Source organism: Pongo abelii, chromosome 10 (genome assembly GCF_028885655.2).
Source record: "Pongo abelii isolate AG06213 chromosome 10, NHGRI_mPonAbe1-v2.0_pri, whole genome shotgun sequence".
NCBI classification, from domain to species: domain Eukaryota; kingdom Metazoa; phylum Chordata; class Mammalia; order Primates; family Hominidae; genus Pongo; species Pongo abelii.
This window is the reverse complement of record NC_071995.2, coordinates 57,752,702-57,777,597: the sequence shown is the minus strand read 5'-3', so window position 1 is coordinate 57,777,597 and position 24,896 is coordinate 57,752,702. Positions and strand designations below refer to the sequence as shown.

Below are 24,896 nucleotides of genomic sequence, written 5' to 3'. Positions count from 1 at the left end.
AGCCAAATGTATCTCCTCCTCCATTTATGTGACTATATAATAATGAAAATCCTAGGTTGATACACTTTTCTCAATCTTGGAAAGATTCTGCTAAAGCAGCAAATCTTCCATCAAGTTCAAGAGGGTGGGGAGAGTGAACAAGTAGAATAATTTATATTACCCTGGAACAATTCTGAATCATGTAGGTATTTATGTCACTGTTTCAATTGTGTTCTGGTTTAACTGTCAATATTTATGCATAGCAGTTAACATGTGTGCATATTTGTAACTCTGTGCAGTGCTACTGCCAGGTGTGACTGTACAAATCATGTGCTTTGAATGTGCAGTTTTACTTTCTTTTCTAACAATTTAATATAATCAGTGTTAGAAATAAATAACGAATGAAGACAACCAAAGAGCAGCCAGACCAATGTGAATTGGTTTTGACGTGACGAGAAACTCATCAGTAAGTAAATAAACCTCCTCCCTGGAGAAGGCCACTGGAGAATGCACCCAGGAGGATGTCTCTACTAGAAGGTAATAAAAAAAATATATAATGTAGTCTTTGACCTAAAACCTCATGATTGTTACTTCGCCATTTATTTCCCCCTGGTATCTGATATTCATATTAGTTTAATGTGCCTTTTCAGAGAATTCAAGATACTTTTTGGAAAGTAGAATTTTTTTTTGAAAATTTGTGATTGGAGAGGTACTACACAATTTAGAGGTTACATTTCTTGACAAATCCGAGTTGAATAAAAAAGAACTAAAAATATAAACATAGGTAATTCAATAATCAAGATCGGGTGAAACTAAATTAAAAACAGCCGTAAAGTCCCACATTTTTCCTAATTTATTTACCTATGATATTGGCACATCTTGTTTTACTTAACATTTGAAAAATACAAATATCTCTTCATATGCAAAGGAGCAAATGTTAAATGAAAAACTGAATTTTACATAGCTTCCTAAATATGAGCCACATGCTTAAGCAGTGAATTAACTTTATGAATCAAATATTTAATGTTAACTATTACAACAGCCTGGTATCCAGGTGCAATCTCACCAGAAAAAAATAGCACCTGCCTTTATTACAATAAAAAAAATGGCTAATTCCCTTTGACATCTTAAGAGTGACACTACTTTAATTGTCAAGCACTAAATACTTTTTTAATTAATCACAATGTTAAACTTCAGATTTATAGATGTAAATATTATAGTTATAACTTTAGTCATAATGTACAATTTCTTTTTTGTTTAAAAGTACTTTCTCACTCAAAATGGTATTTATAGTTTAAAAAGAATATGCCTCTGTATTCAGGAGTGATTCAAATTCCCAGATGTTTTCACATAGTTATGAAAATGGGAAAGTGCTGAATTAACCTGGGCTGCAATATTTCAAGTTTTTTGCTATCAGGTTATAAACTATACCTACAATTGCAAGTCATACAGTGCCTCTATTTCTAGAAGGCTTTTTAAGTTTCCTGGCTTAGCTATGTCCAAAGGCAGCAGGAAGTGTCATCAGTAGAGGGCAGAATTTTCAAGTGCTGCCATTCTTATCCTAGGAGGCATTTCCAGTGGTTGAGCACAAGGCCTGTTTGTAGTTTGCTTTTGCTCTTGCATTTTGTGGAAGGGGAGGAACTGAGAGAGCTTAGAGGGTTCATTAAAAGCACCTCTTACTCTCTTAGTCGTAGTCAGATGGAGTATTCATAACAGTAACCTCCAATTACCACTATGTGTTGGGAAAAATTAGAATTCGGTCTACTTACAATCCTGCCAACTAGGATTTTACTTTGATATTTCAGCATAACAGTGAATCTGGATTGATGCCTGATTAAAATAAAATCCCTGATTATTACTTTCTGGATTACGAACTAAAATCCCTGCAAAATCAATGGATGTGGCTAATTGTTAAGAGTCATGCAGACTTTTACATATTAGGTAAGAATTCTAAAAATTATTTGAGGGTTCTATTCTCTAGCACCAGGTACTAATGCTCCCTACTCAAAAAAAAATCATGTGCATGGATTAATCAAGTCTAACAGTGCTCAGATTTAATGGTTTCACATTGATTTCTTTTCTTTTCTTTGTCAAACTTATATGTGCAAATATTTTTATAGTAGTCAGATGTATTTTTGAATAAGGATCACCCTCATTTTTACCCATGTACTTATCTTTAAAACCAACATTGTAAAGTAGCACGCAGACATATGTTTCTTTTATCTTCATGGATTATTTTTACCTTAAAAATAAATTATCATTTTTTTTGAATTTGGGTTTTATTCTCCAGATACTCTGTGTACATGTGGGTAAGTATGTGGGAGTATGTGTGTTTGTGTGCAAGAGGAGATAATTAATTGTCTCTCAACTCTATCTCATACTTTAATATCAAATAAAAAATGAGATGTATAAAGGGTCACTTTGTAGGATTAGGCATCCTCCTTCTACCTACTTAAACCAGGGGTTTGGGATTCAGAATTCTCCATATAACCAAGACCAAAGTCACTGGAAGACTTTAAAATTAGTATTTTAACCACCACACCCAGAGTCAGGTATGGAAATAAACCTATAGCATGGATTCTTCCTATGCATAATCTTAAAATTTAACTACCCAAATAAGTTTTTAAAAACTAATTTAAAATTTGCCATTGAGGAAAATATCATCTCCATCCTTAATTGTGACTCCTCATTTCAGCTAAAATCTTTTCTAATACTTTAAAAACACAAAATGAAAAACAAACTCCTAGAGAAAGTCATAAACACTGAAATCAGAGATGTGATTCTTGTTAAATGTTAGTTTCTCTTTCTGAGGTTACACTCTGTGCGTTTGAAACTTTGACATTAACATCTTCCGAATGTTTAGATTTGCTCAAGGGTTCAGATTCTCTGGTCTTCTGCCTTGCATTTTCCTCCTTCCTTTCCTTTGCAAGCAATCTATAGTTGATAGCATTGCCAATGAGCAGCCACACGCTTGCTGCTACCACAATAGCCCCACAGGATATGTACATGTATTTATATTCTCCAGTTATATCCACCAATTTACCTAGAAGACAAAGAACATCTTTTAAGTTGGCATAATAAAACAGTCATATAATGATAAAAATTCAAATAAATTATTCTTCAAAGTATATTCCTCTTATTTAAATTAATGTCAAATAAGACTTTAAAAATAAAAAATATCTAGATTATGACTTCTACATATGCTTAGTAAAGGTATGCAGAGACACAGTATTATATTACTAGTACATTAAATTTACTCAAAATTATTTCTCTCAGTAAAATATACAAACAAGACAAACTAGGCATTTTTTTGTGTGTATATATTAATACATACATGAGTGAGGTATATTTTTATATCTATACATGTAAATATAGATATCTCTATTTACAGCACATGTTAGGATTGCTTCACCCTTTCCATGCTTCCTTTTCTCTTCAACAGAGAAAAAATAACTTTCTTTAGGAGAAACCCAAAGGGTTTTACATGGTTCCTAACTGTGTCTAATACTTACTAAGTGCTTTCTCTATGCCCCATACTAGCCTAAGAATTTTATCTGTAATATCTCACTTAATCCTTACAAGGAGTACTGTGAAGTAATCTGGGCATGGTTATGTAGCTAGTTAGTGGCAGAATCTAGACTCTTAACTGAGGTCTGTCTGTACTCATTCTTAACTACTCTGCAGAATGGCTTCACCTAACCTGTTGTTTAAGTGCCATGTCACTATTTGAGCTAATCCTAGTTTTTACTTTATCTGAGTCTAAATTATTAAGGGCAAACTAATCAGTAAAAAAACTATTCCATTTGATTATTGAGACCATTTAAAATCTAGCCTGGTGCCATTTAATCTGAAGGTTTATTGACTTTTAAAATTTTGTCAGCTTATATTTAGTTTTGTCTCTTGCTTATGCAGGCATCTAATTCTTAGTAATTATTAACAGCAAAATTTAGTGTATACAAATATATATAAATTAGCATATGCATTCCAAGTGATTCTGATATACAACTTTCAAACCAGTCTGTTTAGTCAGAATCCATAGCATTCTCCCTAGAATCTAGTCAGTGGCTCAACATTAAATTTGGCTACTTGTAATATATTACCTATTTAAACAAAATTTTCTGTTTTAATCAGGTAGATGGTATAATGGGTTTATTTAAGTAAGCATGACATAGTCATAAACATAACAAAAATTGCATAATTTTAATTTGCCTTCCTAACTTGAGTCAAATATTTCTATTTCTGCAACGATTATTATACTTCTAAATATAAAAGCATTAGGTCCATGGCCCATCAGAGTTAATACCACTTTGGGCTGCCACATCAGCATACTTTCTAAATGTTTTAAGAATTTTTTAGCATCATCAAGAAAACAGATATGCTTTCCAGAACTAAAGCTTCAATTCCTTCTGAGAGGAGCAGTGAAAGTTCAGTCTGAAAAAAACAAATACGAAATAGAAACCACACACTCCCTACTTTTCACTGCTGTGCTGCAACTATGTAAGACGTAACAGCAATAATATTCAATCATTCAAAAATATTAACTCAGTGCCTACTATGGGCCAGCAGTTCTAGCGATAATCAAATACTATAGAGGAGAAGCCAATCTAAAAGTCAAGAAATATTAGGGGTAGCAGATGGCAGACATGGAATGAAAAAAATGGGTATATAATGGCTACAGTCTGAGAGTTTCAACAATAGGTCTAAAATCAATTACTGCCATTTGCTACCAGTGGCACATGGTTTGGCAATGTTAACACAATAAGCATTCAAAAATATTGAAACTGTTTTTTAAAAATATTAATGCACATTATCTGCTCAGGTGGGAGTGGCCACATAAGACTCCTTTATTTTAATTCTTAGAGTCTATCCCCATTATGTATTTGGATTTGATTCTTTTTTCATCCCCTCATGCATGGTAACTTCTCTGTTGACAGTAAGAATTGTGTGGATAAGAATAGGCTCTAAAATTCATTTGATCAAACTAATTCTGTATGAAAAGAAGGACCAATTGTGCTTATCTTATGTAACAAAATCAACTGCCTGATAAATAACAAGACCTACTGGCTTTCACTCTTTCTTGACAATTGTTTTGATGTCATGGTATATTTATATTGAGAGATATACCACCTAAAACACCTGTGCTAGATACCATATGATAGCCCTGGTGGACAGAGAAAGACAACAACCACACCACCTAGGTCTTAGAGCCAACTTTGATACATTCCTAACGAAGTGAAAAAAAATGAAGAGACAAAAGGTCAATGATGTCATTAAAATTAACAAATTAAACATGAATTTTCAAACTTTCAGAATGGTTCCTTGATGTCGTGTAGAAAACAATTTAAAAACTGACTAAATAATGGAAAAATTTACATTTAGCCTGGCAATGACTCTGACCATGACAGAGCAGGCCAAGAGTCTAAGTGAATACTTAAGTCCGGTGTTAACCGAAACAATATACACTGGTTGCTGGCAAAGGCTGGTGCACAAACAGAATGTAATATTTATAACATTTAAAGTCTAAGACTAAACAAAGTTTTAACTTCAAAGTGCTCTGATACATGTCTTTAAACCATAAGTTCAGAAGGCATAATTTACTTCTAAAATCATTCACCACTGTAATTCAGAAGGAAACTATAAAATAACCACAAGCAATTCCAACAAAAATCTAATGCTTCTGTAATGTACATTTTATCTATTTCTCTCTCTCTCTCTCTTAAATATCAGACCAGCTTCTCAATTTGTGAGGGTATTCTTTGGTCATGCTCTAAACGTGTACTGCATCTTTTTACTGAATAATTTAGCACAGACACTCTTATTGGCATCTTTGAAAATATTTCAGATCTTAAAATCTGAAGGTAATCTTTCCAATTTATAAACATGGAACATGAGTGGCCCTCAAAAAAACTGTGAATAAATTTTCGGTCATCTCTGTCTTTCTCTATATGGAATAGATACATGAATATATTCTTATCAGTGATATTATAAATGTATTTTCTCAGCATGTAACAAATTTCAAATTAATATATCCAATGTACTCAACTAAAAAATAGATTCTGACCTTTTGAGAGAATATTCTACATTTTTGGCTCATTTCAATATAAACAGACGAGAGATCTGTTCACCAATGATAAAGATAAAATAGCATTTTTTTCTGATATATTTTTAAGAGACCAAAATAACTGAAGTAGATAAAAATCCTGAAGATTATGCTACTAATTATCAGTCTAACATAAGTTCTTAAGTTCACAGGTCCAGGTTCTGAAACAAATTTAGGTCTAAAATTGACTAATTATGAAATTTTAAAGTTTATAATAAAACCTAAAATTAACCTGCCCATATTCCTTCAGGCTATTAGTATTATTATAAAACACATTTAAACATCTGTATATAAAGTCTCAGTTAATGGATATTAATTTTATGCTTTACATTTTCCTTGATGAAAAATGTTCTTACCGGCAAGAGGAGGGCCAAGAAGAACTGGGCCACACTCCACAATTGTGACAAGTCCGACGGCACTGGAAAATCTTGGTGCACCCACGAGGTCCATGAGAGTTTCAAAGAGAACACTGCTAACACTCCCAAATCCAAGGCCAAAAAATACAGCATATAATACCAGGCTTGTGTAGTCCTGTGCCAGTGGGCACAAGAGGTGACACACTCCATTGAACATGATTGCAAAACTGAAGAAGTACTGAATTCGAGGTCGAATATATTTGGAGTTTGCAATTAATCCTACAGAAGGCCTAGCAAACATATCAACGAAAGCCATAATAGATAGCAGAAAAGCTGCCGAGTACTCATCAATTCCCTGGTCTTTAGCATATGGAGCCAAGAATATAATGGGGGCAAAAAAACCTAGGAACATAATGACATTTCCAGACAGATATATCAGAAATCCTCTATGCTTAAAAAGGGAGAAATCTAAATACTTATTAACTTTTTCCCAAGCTGATTTCTTCGTTTTGATTTTCTTTGGGCTTGAATCATCTTCTGTTTTGTCAGTCTTATTTTTAGACTTAGAAGTGGTTTGATTGGGTCCAAGGGGTCTCATGAGGGAACCAGCCACACAGGCATTCAAAAGTAGACTTCCCAAAATCAGGAAGCTTCCTTTCCAGCCAAAAGTATTAAAAAGGTACTGATTGAAAGGAGCCAATGAACTTAAGAAAACAGGACTTCCTGCCATGGCCAATCCATTTGCCATAGGTCGCTTCCTATAGAAGTATTTGCCAATTATGGTTAAGGCGGGTTGCAGGTTGAAGGCTAAACCTAAACCTAAAAAGAACAAAACAAAAGTGGGGGAAAACACAAACACATTATGGCACTCACAAAAGAAATTACTCCTCAAAATGTACATTCAAGTGGGAAAGGCAGAATTAAAAATGCAATATCAGATAGTACATTTTGATTATTATAAATGTAATTGCACAAAAACAAAAAGGTTTTCATAACTGAACACTTGAAACGACAGTTTCAAGTTTAATTCCTTTAATTTTAAAGCACAAAAATAAAACTAAGAATTTCTACTGATATATCAACAGTTGTACAATAGGTTGAAACTAGGACAAAATTATTAGTTCTCAATTAAAATCATTTAATTCCTCAGATCCTTTCCTCTTGATATATACTTATATACACATATATAGAATAGATTTCTTCCTTGGGAGCAAGAGGGCAATATAAAAATGAATACTTTCCTTTCAGCATTGAAGAATTATAAACAGACTAAAAAGGTCATAATTTGTAACAATCTTATATCTCCCCACAAACATTTACTTCAAAACTATGCAAATAACAAAAATTTCATGCTGTACATCCCTCACATTCCACATTTAATGTATATAGATGCACATGTGTGCTAAGTAAAAAGGAATTTTTTGCTTGAAACATAGTTTTAATTCAGGGAGTAACACTGATTGTTTATATGAGCCAAAGTCCCACTGTCCAGGGAGCTCCTTGGCAGTGTTGAGTATCACCTTTGGAAAATAAATTACCTCTTGTAGCTCACTAAGGCACTACTGAGTGATTGTAATAAATAAGATCCTTTAAAAAGTACATTGATTTAGGCCGCGAGTGGTGGTTCATGCCTGTAATCCCAGCACTTTGGGAGGCCGGGGCAGATGGATCATGAGGTCAGGAGATCGAGACCATCCTGGCCAACATGGTGAAACCCCGTCTCTACTAAAAATACAAAAATTAGCCGGGTGTGGTGGCACATGCCTGTAATCCAGCTACTTGGGAGGCTGAGGCAAGAGAATCGCTTGGACTGAGGAGGCGGAGATTGCAGTGAGCCGAGATCATGCCACTGCACTCCAGCCTGGCGACAGAGTGAGACTCTGTCTCAAAAAAAAAAGTACATTGGTTTATATAAAATTTGGCTTATATAAACTATCTCTTGTTTTCCCTTAAACTAGGAATTACTCTATATTTATATTAGGGGCTAGAGAGGTAAGAGTTCTTCTATATTAACTAATTTACCTAGATTGAAACAGTTCTGCAAAGTGGTTAAGTATTCCAGTTGTGAAATACACAGGTCTGTGTACAAATACTCCAACCCTTTAATACAGACATTTTCTATAAGTAAGAGGACCCCTAAAAGCTGACAAGAAGGAACAAGAACATGCTTTGGAGAGTAAAAGGACAGCATGTTCTCTAACACTATACCTCAGCCATACCTGTGAGATATGCAGAATGAGTGTAATTAAATACGATTTATAAATAACAAAACTGACCAGCCTATGGTCAAGTAGCTTGTAAGTAGAAGAACCCAAACTAAAATCCAGGTATTATGTTTCAGAGCTTAAGTTTTTTTTTTTTTTTTTTTATCTTGTATCATTTTTCCCATTCTGTCGCCTGGAACTTTTGCCTTCAAATCTTAATCCATATTTTCATTTGGAAATAGTTGCCATCTCTTTCTCATTCCGGCATGGTAAAACAAACATAGGCTTGAAATCAATAGAACTGATCTGCTCCAAATAAGTACCTATTTTATATTACTGGGCAAAACACTTAGACTTTCTGAGCTTGACTTCCCCTAACAACACAAAAAGATTTTGCCAAAATAAAGTAAGTTCTAGAACTGTAAGATATTATATAAATGGTATTGTGATTATTTGCAAACATTTATTTATGATCATCAAAATTCTGGGTACTCTGTAAAGTACTACGTATTCATTTTTTACATTTTTCTAATAACTTCTTTAAAAAGAGCTATTATTTATCTAATTTTATAGACAAAGAAAGTATAAGGAGGTTAACGTACCCATGATCACACAGATCATATGTGTCAAGTCAAGTTTAAATGCTAGATCTGTCTACTTTTGGAAACCAAAGTATTTGCTGATAATGATTTAAATTAAATCCCTCATAGATGGACTTAATAATTGACTTCGGGGGCATCAAAGTATTTAAGAGCCAAAGGAATACAATTATAAGTTGAAACACCAATAATGCCATTGATATCTGTAGTGCAGGAAATAACAAAATCATCTTTTCCCTACTTGTAGGCCCATCCCAACTTCTACAGTCAAATGCAGTAGTCAATTTCTCTACACAAAAGAAAAGGCACTCTCTTCACTATGACAATGCTTAGATATAAGACGGTTTTCATTTACAATATTAAATGCATTTTGTTATATCAAAAAAGGAGAGAGATGTGGATAGATTGTAAAGAGAAAGATTTTAACATCACTATTACTGTAAGCTTCAATACATTTTTTTTCATCAAATGATGCATGAGTGTAAGATTACATGAGTGTAAATATGTTTGCCTTTTTATCTCTGGGCAGAAAGAAAAGATTCAGTCTCTTTATATATTGAAGTCCAATTTTTCCTAATATGTTGACTATAAATTTGTAATGCAATTTTTTATTTAGACTAATAAAAATAGTGCTTTCCAGGTGTACATATTGTGGTCATTTTGAGTCAATAGATATGTGCATGAGAAACAACTATCATCAAGTGACAGTAGGTCATTTTTAATATTTGTGTTAGAAGAAAGTGTGGCTCACCAAGCTTTTAAACAGGATCATTTCAGTAAGAAAAAGAAGGAACAGGGTTAATGAGCTCTACCACTAATCAGAACAAGTAACAATAATTTTATTGTTGAAGCTAAATCAGTGCATCCAGAAAATATCTCTCTGGCATCGTTTTAACATACTATGAGTGGAAAGTCAGATACTGCAAATGGAGATAAGTCATGAAAATAAGTTTTATAACGAAGGTATTTATTTACATCAGAAAGTCTGTGTCCAACAACACCATCTCCATTGGCTGAAGAGTAAAAAGCAAAAAAGGAGAAAAAGCAAACTAAAGCTGTTTTCTTTTTAAATTTATATGATAACATGTAACTTGTCTGATAATTTTTTATTTTTTAAAAAATGAAATGTTTGCCCATTATATAGCTTGAATTTCAGTGTACTACATGAAAATACTTTAAAACTGCATTGTTTATAAAAAAATTAAATTCAAAGAAAATAAGAATTTTCTGTTGTTCATTCTTCTCACAGAGCTTTGAAAATAACAGAAGAGTTAAGAATAAGCTGAAGACTAAATGACTTACCTGTAATGAATCCCATAGTGAGGTACAGCTGTACCACGCTGCTACTAAAGGAGGCCAACACCATTCCAAGACAGCACAATAAGCCTCCTGCTATCACCACTGGCCGGCTGCCGTATTTATTTACTAAAACACTACTTACAGGACCTAGAGCAGAGAGGAGATAAAGAAATACTCAGTTGCTATTGTCATTTATTTGTTTATCTTTAACATCCAATATTTGGAAAGGCGAGAAAGCACATTTTAATGGTCAGAGGAGAAATACTAGTTCACATGAAACATAATGAGAACTTTTCAATACTTCACAAATGATCAGTTTGACAGGTTATTTTCGGTCATATGTATAAAACCACATGAAATAATAAATTAGAAGTGTTGAACATATATTTTGTTGTAACCATAATCATTCAAATCTTGATAGAAAAGTTTTTCAATAGAACATAGCTAAAATATCCAAAACATCTTAACAGATGCAGGTAAATTTATGTAACAAAAAAATCTAGGACAATGACTTGTCTGCTAAAATTTTATTTTCTAGAATAATGTGTGTGTATACACATACATATGCCATTAATTAGAGCTGAAATTGTTTTTTAAAATTATCAACAGTGATTTTTCTTTAATACTATAATTTGTTGATTCTAAGACACCTATTGTTTTCACATCCTATCATATTAGCAATAAGGATGTCTTACACCTAATGACTTTTTCCAATCTAGGTTCATCAAGAGGCAGTCATAGGTAGTAATGTTGTTATCATGGACTATGCATGTCTGAATTTGGTTATTATTTCCTGTGGCTTGATTGGACAATGCTTAATCACATTTCAGTAGAACCTTTTAAGGAGCATTTGAAAAATGAATATAAATATAAATCCTGATTTTTGACAGAAAAATCTTTTGTTGACACGTTCTAGTAAGGTAAATAGCAACATCAAAACTTAAAGACTGGGTGTAGCTCTTTAGATGAAATCACCGGAAAAATGGTGGATCTCTCTGTTAAAATATATTGCACACTGACAAAGAGAATAAGCCTAGGTGTGAGATGTGAATGCTGAAAACTCAGACTCCAGAGTAATTTAGAAGAGTCCGGTAGTGAAAGTGAAGAAGGTTTAGGAATGCCTTACCAATTTTTTTAATGTATATTTTCCAATGTATGTCTGTGTGTGTATATACATAAAATATTCACAAGTGATTAAAATTATTAAAATAATCTGCATTTAAGTCTAAAAAAGCTCTTTTGGTAGGTATAAAAATTCTAAATGTTAAGAAACTGTGTTTTACTTCAGCGACAGCATTATTTTCTTTCTTGGTGTACTATAAAATAACAGTGCAACTTAACAATTAAGACTATCTTAGACTCGATTAAATTCCATAGTACTTTATGGGACTTGTCAACGTATAAATGGCTTGCTTTCACATTTCATTCTTAAATTAAAATTGTATTTCATCTGAAACTAGGGACACTATTTGGAGGAAATAAATACTAGGTTAGGTCAGAATTTTCAATCCAATATTTGGCCTAAAAAACATAATTTTTTAGCTAATACTATGGTATTAAGAATTTCCAAGTGTATTGTATTTGAGAATTTTTACATGGATCATATATAAAACATTGAGATTCACTTATCAATGCACTCATATCCTTTTATACAAATATAATTATTATTTTTATTCTGCAAAAAAATTTAAACTTAAACTTCAGTGCCTAATACTATTACTCCACAATATCTTTTGAAAGAATATTGGTAATAACACACAATTTCAGAAAGAGATAACTCAAACACAGAATACACAAGTTTGCATTTATAATAGCAAGCAACATAAAACTTTAAAAAGGCCACATGAAAGAAAGCTCTATAAAAACAACAGGGTTTGGAGGGAAGAACTAAAAGAAAATTGTACAAGTTGTATAAAAAGAATATAATTCTGTCTCTAACATGGTAAAGTTCACCTGAAGAGCTGAAGAAAATAAATTATACACGTAGAGAATATATATAACACATAGTATATCAGACATACCTCAGAGACACTGCAGGTGAGGTTCCAGAGAGCCTTGATAAAGTGAATATTGCAATAAAGTGAGTCACAAATTTTTTGGTTTCTCAGTGCATATAAAAGTTATGTTTACACTTTACACACTATATTAAGTGTGCATAGAATTATATCTAAAAAGTGTGCATAACTTAATTAAAAATATTTTATTGCTAAAAAATATTAATGATCATCTGAGCCCTCAGTGATTTTCAGTCTTTTTGCTGGTGGAGGGTCCCGTCTTGATGTTGATGGCTGCTGACTGATCGGGGTGGCAGTTGCAAAAGGCTGGGGTAGCTGTGGCAATCTTTTTGTTGTTGTTGTTGAGACAGAGTCTTGCTCTGTCACCCAGGCTGGAGTGCAGTGGATCGATCATAGCTCACTGAAGCCTTGACCCCCTAGACTCGAGATCCTCCCAACTAAGTCTCCCTAGTAGCTGGGACCACAGGTGTGTGCCACCATGCCGGGCTATTCTTTTTAATTTTTTTCATAGAGACGAGGACTTGCTATGTTGCCTAGGCTGGTCTTGAATTCCTGGGCTCAAGTGATACTACCACCTCAGCCTCCCTAAATGCTGGGATTATAAGTGTGAGCCATTGCACCTGGCTGGCAATTGTTTAAAATAAGACAAACAAGTTTGCTGCATCAGTTGATTCTTTCTTTCATGCAAGATTTCTTTGCAGCATGCGATTTCTTTGACAGCATTTTACCCATAGTAGAACTTTCAAAACTGGAGTCAATTCTCTCAAACCTTTCCACCGCTTTATCAACTAAGTTTATGTACTATTCTAAACCTTTTGTAGTTATATCAACAATATATACAGCATTTTCATCAGGAGTAAATTATATTTTAAGAAACCACTTTCTTGGCTCATCCATAAGAAGCAACTCTTCCTTGATTCAAGTTTTATAAGATTGCAGCAATCTAGTCACACCTTCAGGCTCCACTTCTAATTCTAGTCCTCTTGCTATTTCTACCACACCTGCAGTTACTTACTTCACTGAAGTTCTGAACCTCTTAAAGTCACCCATGAGGATTGAAATCAACTTCTTCCAAACTCCTGTTAGTGTTGGTATTTTGACCTTCTCCCATAATAGTGAATGATCGTAATGTTATCTGGAATGGCAAATCCTTTCCAGAAGATTTTCCATCTCCTTTTCCCAGATTCATCAGAGGAATCATTATGTATGGCAGCTGTAAGCTTACAAAATGTATTTAAATTTTTTTATTATACTTTAAGTTCTAGGGTACATGTGCACAATGTGCAGGTTTGTTACATATGTATACATGTGCCTTATTGGTGTGCTGCACCCATTAACTTGTCATTTACACTAGGTATATCTCCTAATGCTATCCCTCCCCCCTCCCCCCACCCCACAACAGGCCCCAGTGTGTGATGTTCCCTTTCCTGTGTCCAAGTGTTCTCACTGTTCAATTCCCACCTATGAGTGAGAACATGCGGTGTTTGGTTTTTTGTCCTTGCAATAGTTTGCTGAAATTGAAAGTTGAAATGACTCCTTGATCCATGAGCTGCAGAATGAATGTTGTATTAGCAGGCATGAAAACAATATTAACCTCCTTGTACATCTCTGTCAGAGCTCTTGGGTGACCCAGGTGCATTGTCAATAAGCAGTAATATTTTGAAAGGAACTTTTTTTCTTAGCAGCAGGTCTCAACAGTGGGCTTAAAATATTCAGCAAACTATGCTGTAAACAAATGTGCTATTATACAGACTTTGGTATTCCATTTATAAAACACAGGCAGAACAGATTTGGCATAATTATTAAGGGCCACAGAATTTGCAGAATAGTAAATGAGCTTTGCTTCAACTTAAAGTCACCAGCTTCATTGGCCCCTAACAAGAGAGTCAGCTTGTCCTTTGAAGCTTTGAAGACAAGCATTGGCTTCTGCTCTCTACCTATAAAAGTCCTAGATAGCATCTACTTCCAATAGAAGGCTATTTCATCAACACTGACAATCTGTTGTTTAGTATAGTCACCTTCATCAACGATCTTAGCTAGATCTTCAGGATAACTTGCTGCAGTTTCTAATCAGCATTTGTTGCTTCACCTTTCACTTTTATGTTAGCAAGATGGCTTCTTTCCTTAAACCTCATGAATCAACATTTACTAGCTTCTAGTTTATTTGTGTACTAGAAGCTAGTAAATGTTGATTCATGAGGTTTAAGGAAAGAAGCCATCTCGTTAATAAACTAGAAAATCTAGAAGAAATGGATAAATTCCTCGACACATACACCCTCCCAAGACTAAACCAGGAAGAAGTTGAATCTCTGAATAGACCAATAACAGGCTCTGAAATTGAGGAAATAATTAATAGCTTACCAACCAAAAAAAGTCAAGGGCCAGATGGATTCACAGCTGAATTCTACCAGAGGTACAAGGAGGAGCTGGTACCATTCCTTCTGAAACTATTCCAATCAACAGAAAAAGAAGAAATCCTCCCTAACTCATTTTACGAGGCCAGCATCATCCTGATACCAAAGCCAGGCAGAGACACAACCAAAAAAGATAATTTTAGACCAATATCCTTGATGAACATTGATGCAAAAATCCTCAATAAAATACTGGCAAAATGAATCCAGCAGCATATCAAAAAGCTTATGCACCATGATCAAGTGGGATTCATCCCTGGGATGCAAGGCTGGTTCAACATACGAAAATCAATAAACGTAATCCAGCATATAAACAGAACCAAAGACAAAAACCACATGATTATCTCAATAGATGCAGAAAAGGCCTTTGACAAAATTCAGCAATGCTTCATGCTAAAAACTCTCAATAAATTAGGTATTGATGGGACGTATCTCAAAATAATAAGAGCTATCTATGACAAACCCACAGCCAATATCATACTGAATGGACAAAACCTGGAAGCATTCCCTTTGAAAACTGGCACAAGACAGGGATGCCCTCTCTCACCACTCCTATTCAACATAGTGTTGGAAGTTCTGGCTAGGGCAATCAGGCAGGAGAAGGAAATAAAGGGCATTCAATTAGGAAAAGAGGAAGTCAAATTGTCCCTGTTTGCAGATGGCATGATTGCATATCTAGAAAACCCCATCGTCTCAGCCCAAAATCTCCTTAAGCTGATAAGCAACTTCAGCAAAGTCTAAGGATACAAAATCAATGTAAAAAAATCACAAACATTCCTATACACCAATAACAAACAGAGAGCTAAATCATGAGTGAACTCCCATTCACAAATGCTTCAAAGAGAATAAAATACCTAGGAATCCAACTTACAAGGAATGTGAAGGACCTCTTCAAGGAGAACTACAAAGCACTGCTCAATGAAATAAAAGAGTACACAAACAAATGGAAGAACATTCCATGCTCATGGGTAGGAAGAATCAATATCATGAAAATGGCCATACTGCCCAAGGTAATTTACAGATTCAATGCCATCCCCATCAAGCTACCAATGACTTTTTTCACAGAATTGGAAAAAACTACTTTAAAGTTCATATGGAACCAAAAAAGAGCCCACATTGCCATATCAATCCTAAGCCAAAAGAACAAAGCTGGAGGCATCACGCTACCTGACTTCAAACTATACTACAAGGCTACAGTAACAAAAACAGCATGGTACTGGTACCAAAACAGATATATAGACCAATGGAACAGAACAGAGCCATCAGAAATAGTGCCACATATCTACAACTATCTGATCTTTGACAAACCTGACAAAAACAAGCAATGGGGAAAGGATTCCCTATCTAATAAATGGTGCTGGGAAAACTGGCTAGCCATATGTAGAAAGCTGAAACTGGATCCCTTCCTTAAACCTTATAAAAAAATTAATTCAAGATGGATTAAAGACTTACATGTTAGACTTAAAACCATAAAAATCCTAGAAGAAAACCTAGGCAATACCATTCAGAACATAGGCATGGGCAAGGACTTCATGTGTAAAACACCAAAAGCAATGGCAACAAAAGCCAAAATTGACAAATGGGATCTAATTAAACTAAAGAGCTTCTGCACAGCAAAAGAAACTACCATCAGAGTGAACGGGCAATCTACAGAATGGGAGAAAATTTTTGCAATCTACTCATCTGACAAAGGGCTAATATCCAGAATCTACAATGAACTCAAACAAATTTACAAGAAAAAAACAAACAACTCCATCAAAAAGTGGGAGAAAGACATGAACAGACACTTCTCAAAAGAAGACATTTATGCAGCCAAAAAACACATGAAAAAATGCTCATCATCACCGGCCATCACAGAAATGCAAATCAAAACCACAATGAGATACCATCTCACACCAGTTAGAATGGTGATCATTAAAAAGTCAGGAAACAACAGGTGCTGGAGAGGATGTGGAGAAATAGGAACACTTTTACACTGTTGGTGGGACCGTAAACTAGTTCTACCATCGTGGAAGTAGGTGTGGCGATTCCTCAGGGATCTAGAACTAGAAATACCATTTGACCCAGCAATCCCATTACTGGGTATATACCCAAAGGATTATAAATCATGCTGCTATAAAGACACATGCACACGTACGTTTATTGTGGCACTATTCACAATAGCAAAGACTTGGAACCAAGCCAAATGTCCAACAATGATAGACTGGATTAAGAAAATGTGGCACATATACACCATGGAATACTATGCAGCCATAAAAAATAATGAGTCCATGTCCTTTGTAGGGACATGGATGAAGCTTGAAACCATCATTCTCAGCAAACTATCACAAGGACAAAAAACCAAACACCGTATGTTCTCACTAATAGGTGGGAATTGAACAATGAGAACACATGGACACAGGAAGGGGAACACATCACACACCGGGGACTGTTGTGGGGTAGGGGGAGGGGGGAGGGATAGCATTAGGAGATATACCTAATGCTAAATGACGAGTTAATGGGTGCAGCACACCAACATGGCACATGTATACATATGTAACAAACCTGCATGTTGTGCACATGTACCCTAAAACTTAAAGTATAATAATAATAAAATCAAAAAACAAAAACAAAAAAAACCAAAATTTGCTAGCTTCAAACTTTTCTTCTGCAGATTCCTTACCTTCAATAGAATTGAAGACGGTTAGGGCCCTGCTCTGGATTAGGCTCTGGCTTAGGGAATGATGTGGTTGGTTTGATCTTGTATCCAAACTTCTAAAACTTTCTTCACTTTTCCTTTGCATTCACAACTTGGCTAACCTTAGTGCTAGACACCTAGCTTTCAGCCTGCCTGTGCTTTCAGCACCTTTCTCATTAAGGTGAATCATTTCTAGCTTTTGATTTAAAATGAGAGACTTGCGACTCTTCCTTTCACTTGAACACTTAGAGGCCACTGTAGGTTTCTTAAGTGGCCTAATTTCAATACTGTTGTATCTCAGACAATAGAGAGGCCCTAGGAGAGGGGGAGAGATAGCAGAAAAGCTGGTCTATGGAGCAGTGAGAATGCACACAACATTAAACTTACCCTCTTATATGGGCACAGTTCATGGCACCCAAAAACAATTACAATAGCAACATCAAAGATAACCATAACAGATATAATAACAGTAAGAGTTTGAAATACTGTGAGAATTACCAAAATGTGACACAAGACACAAAGTCAGCACATGCTGTCAGGAAAAATGGTGCCAACAGAGTTTCTGAAGGCAGGGTTGCCACAAACCTTCAATTTGTAATTAATGCAGTATTTGCAAAGTGCAGTAAAGTGAAATGCAATAAATAGAAGTATACCTGTATTTTAATGTTTCGATTTTTTGCCTCTAAATGATAAAAAGGCAGTATAGTTATTTTCATTTTTTAAGTTTTGGTAAATGTTTTTGATACACTTCTCAGAAATGCTAAGTTTATTGACTAGAAATAATCTTTTTTTAATCAGATGGTTTCCAATTTTCTGCTTTTCACAATATTGAGGGAAGATTCAAATGAATTGTCAGTCCACAGATCATTACAAATAATTTTTGATAGTAAATCATTATGTGATTTTTGGCAAGTTCAAATAATTGACTAATACTGAAAATAAAATACTTTCCACTGTCATCTACTTTATTATGTGAACAAGTTACTCAGCACGTACCTCAATTAAAAACCAAGAAAAACCAAGAAAGAAATAGAATTGAGACAAAAACCTGTATCTGCTTAACTAGTACTAAAAAGTATTCATCTTTAGATATACTGGATGCCTATTGATTTCATTAAAAGGCACATTTCTAGTCAATGTTTACATTTTATTTAGTAATTATCTTATTTTGATTGAATCTGCTATAACAGTATTATAATAGAATATTTTAACTATGTAGTCTTATGATCCCAGAAAATTTTTAAAAATTAGATATATGTGCAATGTTTTTGCAAATAAAATAAAATGAATTAAAAATACTTAAACCCATGAAAATAATTTGCAGAGATGTAACAAAAATATAAGTTCAAATATAGATTGAATACAGAATTTATCATTTTTCTGTCCCATGATCATTCATTCATTTATTTTTAAATGATTGATACTGAGCATCAGATTTTTTTTTTTTTCAGAAAGATGTGGTCTCATTATGCTGCCCAGCTTGAAGTACAGTGGCTATTCCTAGGCACTGTTATAGTACACTGCAGCCTCAAACTCTGAGCCTCAAGTGATCCTCCCACCTCAGCCTCCCAAGCAGCTAGGCCTACAGTCATGCTGTACTTAACCTGACTAATTTTGATATTGAGATTTCACTGTTGTTTTAGAAAGAAGTTACTGTTTCTGTCCTTATGCAAAAATTTGTAGTAGAAAGAAAATTCAAAAGAAAGTTTTAGACCTTTTTTAGTTCTGGGAATGATTGTTTTACATTGACTATGTCCCTTATGGACAATTTGCAGTCAGTGGATAATTTTAGAGATATAAATAAATAATACATAAGCAACAGCACAGCTTTTCAGAATTTTATAAGACCTTTCGTTCAATTCACAATGTGTCATAACTATATAAATAGTATAATAAAAGAAATGTACTTATGAATTTATCTTAACACTCCATTTGGATATTCAAGCTAGAATGAAACAATTCAATAAGAAAGCTTTTCATGAAGAGTTTCAAGAGAGTGTATAAAAAGAAAGGCTCCATATTCATCCCATTGCATTCTGGCTTATGATATGAAAATTGTAAAAAATTTCTCAAATAGCAGGTGAAAAACAGAACAACTTAGACTCCAGAAACAGAGAAAATTCACATGACACAGTAGAATGACAAAGACCCTCTCCATTTGTTCTCCTTGAGTCAGATTACATTACAGAACAATTCAGCCAGAGCTTAAGTATACCACTCATTGTATATGGTGGTAACCTGATGAGGGCCCAAAGAAAGATGGAATCCCCTTAATACAGTTGGCATAATGAGTAAAATCATATATAACATTGCATAAACACCATGTGCTACTGATTTCTCCCATAAAATGACCATATTTAGGACTTCTCTTTTAGTAAATATTGTAATGATGCCCAGATACCAAGAAAATGCTCTGAATTTCTGTTTAGAGCCTTGAAACCAAGGGAACAAATAGATAAATATGTGAAAACAAATGAGTAGCCCTGCCAAGAGTTTCCTTGGGCATTTTGGCATTGTCATTTCCAAGGAATTATGCCTGGGCCTCAGCCATTTACTTCTGTTTCTTGACAAGAATGTGTGTGGTTCACACGAAATAGCTACTGTTTAAGTTGATGTTCATTGATTTACACATGTACTCATGGTACATATTTTTAGAGAGCAATCTATGCTACAAATAAAACTATACAAATAAAATCTATGCTACAAATAAAACTACAATTTGGTATCATTGTAATTAGTTAGAATGAAAAATTAAATAAAATTTATATGAGCCAAACAAGGCAACGGTAATAAAAGAGTTGAACAAATAGATTCAGATGTAAACAATAGTCTATGGTAAATCACTGTTTTCTATACTCTTTATATAACCAATTACTAGAGAGTTATATAAATGCATTGAGATTTTATATGTGCCATTACCAATAATAAAGTATTTATGTAACTTAAGTAGTACATTTACCAATCCAAATATTGGAAAAGTTAGAAATCTAACCATCAGACTTTGAGAGAACATAAATGCTTCTAAAACAGAAGATGAAAAAAGAAATCTAAATCTTATCAACCAAGTATTTAACAATACATAGTTTCATGTTCCTAGGAATGATCCTGATTGAGTAAAGCTGCACTGAATCCTAAAGGATGTGGAGATCAAAAAGCTTTCAAATATTCTACCTGTAAACACAAGTACATTTTGCAGTAACTTCTTCAATTAAATATCATATTGTCAAGACATATGTGACTTTTTTAAATATTTAAAGTGTTTGAAGACTAGTTGTTTAAAAAATACACATGGTTTAATATTTAACAGAAGAATCCATGCACAATGTTACGATATATTTCACTAACAACAATGAAACAATTAACCAATCTGCTCCTTGCTTCATGTCTTTTTATTTCAGTAGTCCCCCTTACCCAAGGTTTCACTTTCAGTGTTTCAGTTACCTGTGGTCAACAAAGGTCCAAAAATGTTAAATGGAAAATTCCAGAAATAAATAATTCATAAGTTTTAAATTGTGCACTGTTTTGAGTAGCATGATAAAATCTCGTGTTGTCCTGCTTCAACCTGCTTGGGATGTGAATGTTTCCTTTGCCCTGTTTATTCACACTGTATAGATTACCTGCCCATTAGTTACTTAGCAGCCCTCTTGGTTATCAGGTTAACAGATTGCAAGAAGGAAAAAGGCAAGTATAGTACAGTAAGATATTTTGAGAATAAGAGACCACATTCACATAACTTTTATTAAAGTATATTATTGTTCTTTTTTATGAATTGTTGTTAATCTCTTCTTGTGCCTATTTTAAGGGCATATAGTGTTGAGTACTATCTATGATTTCAGGTCACCACTGAGGGTCTTAGAACATATCTCCCACAGATAAGGAGAGATTACTGTATATGCGACTGTGGGTTTACTATGAAATGCAGCTTAATCTCCAGAGCCCTGCACTTCTATAAGGTCACTTCCAAACACCTGGGAGGACCCAGAGATGTGTTCACATGGTCATAAGCTTAATAAAATTTGAAAGGTAAGACACATTCATATTTTTTTTTCTCAAACAGTCTTTCCCAAATGGTATAATCTTTAGAGGGAATAAAATCTAGATTTACTCCTGGAAATGCCAATGCTTTTTGTCTGCACTCTACATAAAAGTCTCAAGTTTAGATTTATTTTAGTTTCATAAGGCCAAGTTTGAATTGTTTTGTTCTCGTAATAACGGGTATAGTTTCTGTGTATTTCTCAGACAGTAAGATCTATGATAGATTTTTAAATTAATGTGATCCATAAAACTGGGAAAATTCCAGGGTGTTCACAAGACACATATTTATTTTCTCCATGGCCATGAAGATCAGAGGCCATCTATTTTTGATCTACACATAAATCTCATTAGAAAAACATAATTGCTAGGTTTAAAATGTCATGCTAATATTAGTTACTTGTGCAATTTAAGGAAGAAAAAAGATTGTTTATAGGAACTGACCAAAAATAATTCTACAGAAAAGATAGCCTTTAGTATTGCATAAGTTATCCTAAACACACCATTGCATTGTTCTATATCTCAGAGGCAGAGCATCAGAGCATTCTGAAATCAAATATTTTCCCCTGAATTTATTTCAAATATAGCCTACAAATATTTTATAAAATATTTACTATTGTGCCTTAATAACATAAATCACAAGAAAGATGTCTATTTCCATTCATTAATAAAACTGTTACTTTTCTTGAAGTATAAATATTGTTTTTCATAGTTCAGTAATCTGTAAAGAAACATTGGGACATAAATAAAAAACTGTATTCTAAAGGCAAATGATAAAACTAAAAGTATCTGGCAAATAACCGACAAAATAAGAACTTCAAGGATATAATTTACTATGTTTCTTTGTATCCCTAACTATTGTCAATAGGTTTTAAGAAAAATGCCCATAAATATGAAGTAAATCTTATTCAGTGAACAAGAAAATGGGGTCCTATTTTAATGACCCTTGAATGTTTCCAATGATATATAAAGAACAGACTTTAACAGACAGATAAAAGTGCAGCTATGTAGATAGGCAGATAGAAAGATGGATTGATTTTAACTTAACTACTCTGCTAGATACTTCTTTTCACTCTACCCTAAATACTATAAAATATTTGCTTACTTTCATAATTCTGAAGGATAAAAGTTCCAAGTTACATGGTTATTACTAAAATACTCAGTAGTCATCAGATTAGATTAGTATATGTAGTAGTAGATTAATATATGTCCAGTTTCAGAATGTACATGTCTTTCCTTAAATAGAAAAAAAAGTCCATACAGAAGACTCATGAAAAAGACTAATGATTGACCCAAAATATTTTCCATATCAAATTATATAATACAGCTGACAGCCCTTAAAAGTGGTAACAAGACTTGGAGATGAAACAATACATACATGCATTAAAATAATGTTATCCTAAAGCTATCTGACAAATGAAAATGAATTTGTCATAAATTGATGCCCAAGAACCAGTTCACTGTGAATTACAGACTTATCTTAAAACAAAGTGGCACAGAGATGTGCATGTGGTACTGTAGCAACAATGAATAATTATCATAGTTAAGAAATTTGTTAAATTTATAGAAATGCCAATCATATGAGACAGTGGTTTACACGTTCTTCTCAAATACATATTATGTACATATAAACTGGTAATCATTAGTGATTCCGTTCACATTCTGCTGGGTCTATCTCTTTTTTTGTTTCTCCCTGCTTTATTTTTTTACATCAATATTATCATTTTATTCTATTTGTGTTATGAATTATGATTGAATAAATACCCTATAATAATTATGCTATCTGTTGTAGGGATTCTACTCCCCTTTTTGAGGATACCTCGTGCCAGTTTCATTAAAAACAAAGTTTTAACATTTAAATGTAAATTATTCCCATCTTCCTTTGTAGAGGAAGTAGCATATGATAAAATACAGTATCTGCTGGAAAATATAGAATACCCTTTAATAAATTAAAATCTAATAATTATTCCTAAGTTTTCTAAAATCTTTTTGAAAAATTTATTTAATTGTGGTAAGAACACTTAACATGAGATCCAGTCTCAACAAATTTTTAAGTGTACAGTAAAGCATGGTATAGTTTTTTCTAATTTTTTTTTGTTAATTGACAAATAAAAATTACATACAATTGACCCTTGAACAACACACTCTTCTGTGTATGCAGTTTTGAATGCACGGAGGATTGGTCCCCCTAATCCCTGTGTTGGACCCTGTGTTGTTCAAGGGTCAATTGTATGTAATATTTATTTGTCAATTAACAAAAAATAACTAATAGCTAAAATGGCTAAAAAACTAATAGCCTTCTTCTGACTCTGGAAGCTTTACTGATAACATAAATAATAGATTAACACACATTTTGTATATGTATTATTTACTGTCTTCTTATAACTGAAGCTAGCAAAAAGAAAATGCTATTAAGAAAATCATAAGGAAGAGAAAGTATATTTACTATTAATTGAGTGGAAGTGGGTTATCAAAAAGGTCTTAATCCTCATTATCTTCATGTTAAGTAGTCTGAGGAGGAGGAGGAAGAGGAGAAGTTGGCCTGGCTGACTCAGGGGTGCCAGAGATGGAAGACGTGGAGGAGGTGGAAGGGGAGGCAGGAGAGGCAGGAGAGGCAGGCACATGGTGTAACTTTGTGAAAATACACAGAAATTTCTGTCGACATTTTTGCACTTTCATTTCTCTAAAAATGTTTCTATACAGTACTAATCTTCTTCCACCATTTGCTTTAGTTTCAATGCCTGTATCATAGAAGAGTGCAAGTCATAAAAAAAATCAAAAGCAGTCTTGAATAATTAGAACCCTCTGTCAGATTATCTAATGTCAATTTGTTTTCTAGCACTGCTTTGTCTTCTTTTTTTATTATTATTAAAGTTCTGGGATACATGTGCAGAATGTGCAGGTTTGTTACATAGGTATACGCTTGCCATGGTGGTTTGCTGCACCCATCAACCCGTCACCTACATTAGGTATTTCTTCTAATGCTGTCCATCCCCTAGCCCCCCGCCCCCCGACAGGCCGCGGTGTGTGATGTTCCCCTCCCTGTGTCCATGTCTTCTTATTGTTCAACTCCCACTTATAAGTGAGAACATGTGGTGTTTGGTTTTCTGTTACTGTGTTAGTTTACTGAGATTGATGGTTTCCAGCTTCATCCATGTCCCTGCAAAGGACATGAACTCATCGTTTTTTTTAAGGTTACATAGTATTCCATGGTGTATATGCAC

At 33.9% G+C, this 24,896-nt stretch overlaps 1 protein-coding gene across 2 annotated transcripts in view; it reads right to left on the bottom strand.

Moving 5' to 3' along the window:
* Window positions 1-809: 809 nt before the first annotated feature.
* SLC16A7 (solute carrier family 16 member 7) overlaps window positions 810-24,896 on the bottom strand; it is a 182,912-nt gene continuing 158,825 nt past the window's right edge. For both annotated transcript variants that reach the window (XM_009247966.4, XM_054527327.2), the window contains 3 exons: window positions 10,541-10,684; window positions 6,436-7,254; window positions 810-3,022 (listed from right to left, as the gene is read on the bottom strand). In XM_009247966.4, the coding sequence (XP_009246241.2) occupies window positions 2,766-3,022; window positions 6,436-7,254; window positions 10,541-10,684 (1,220 nt within the window). In that variant the 3' untranslated portion in view covers window positions 810-2,765. The remainder of the gene's footprint in view (window positions 3,023-6,435; window positions 7,255-10,540; window positions 10,685-24,896) is intronic.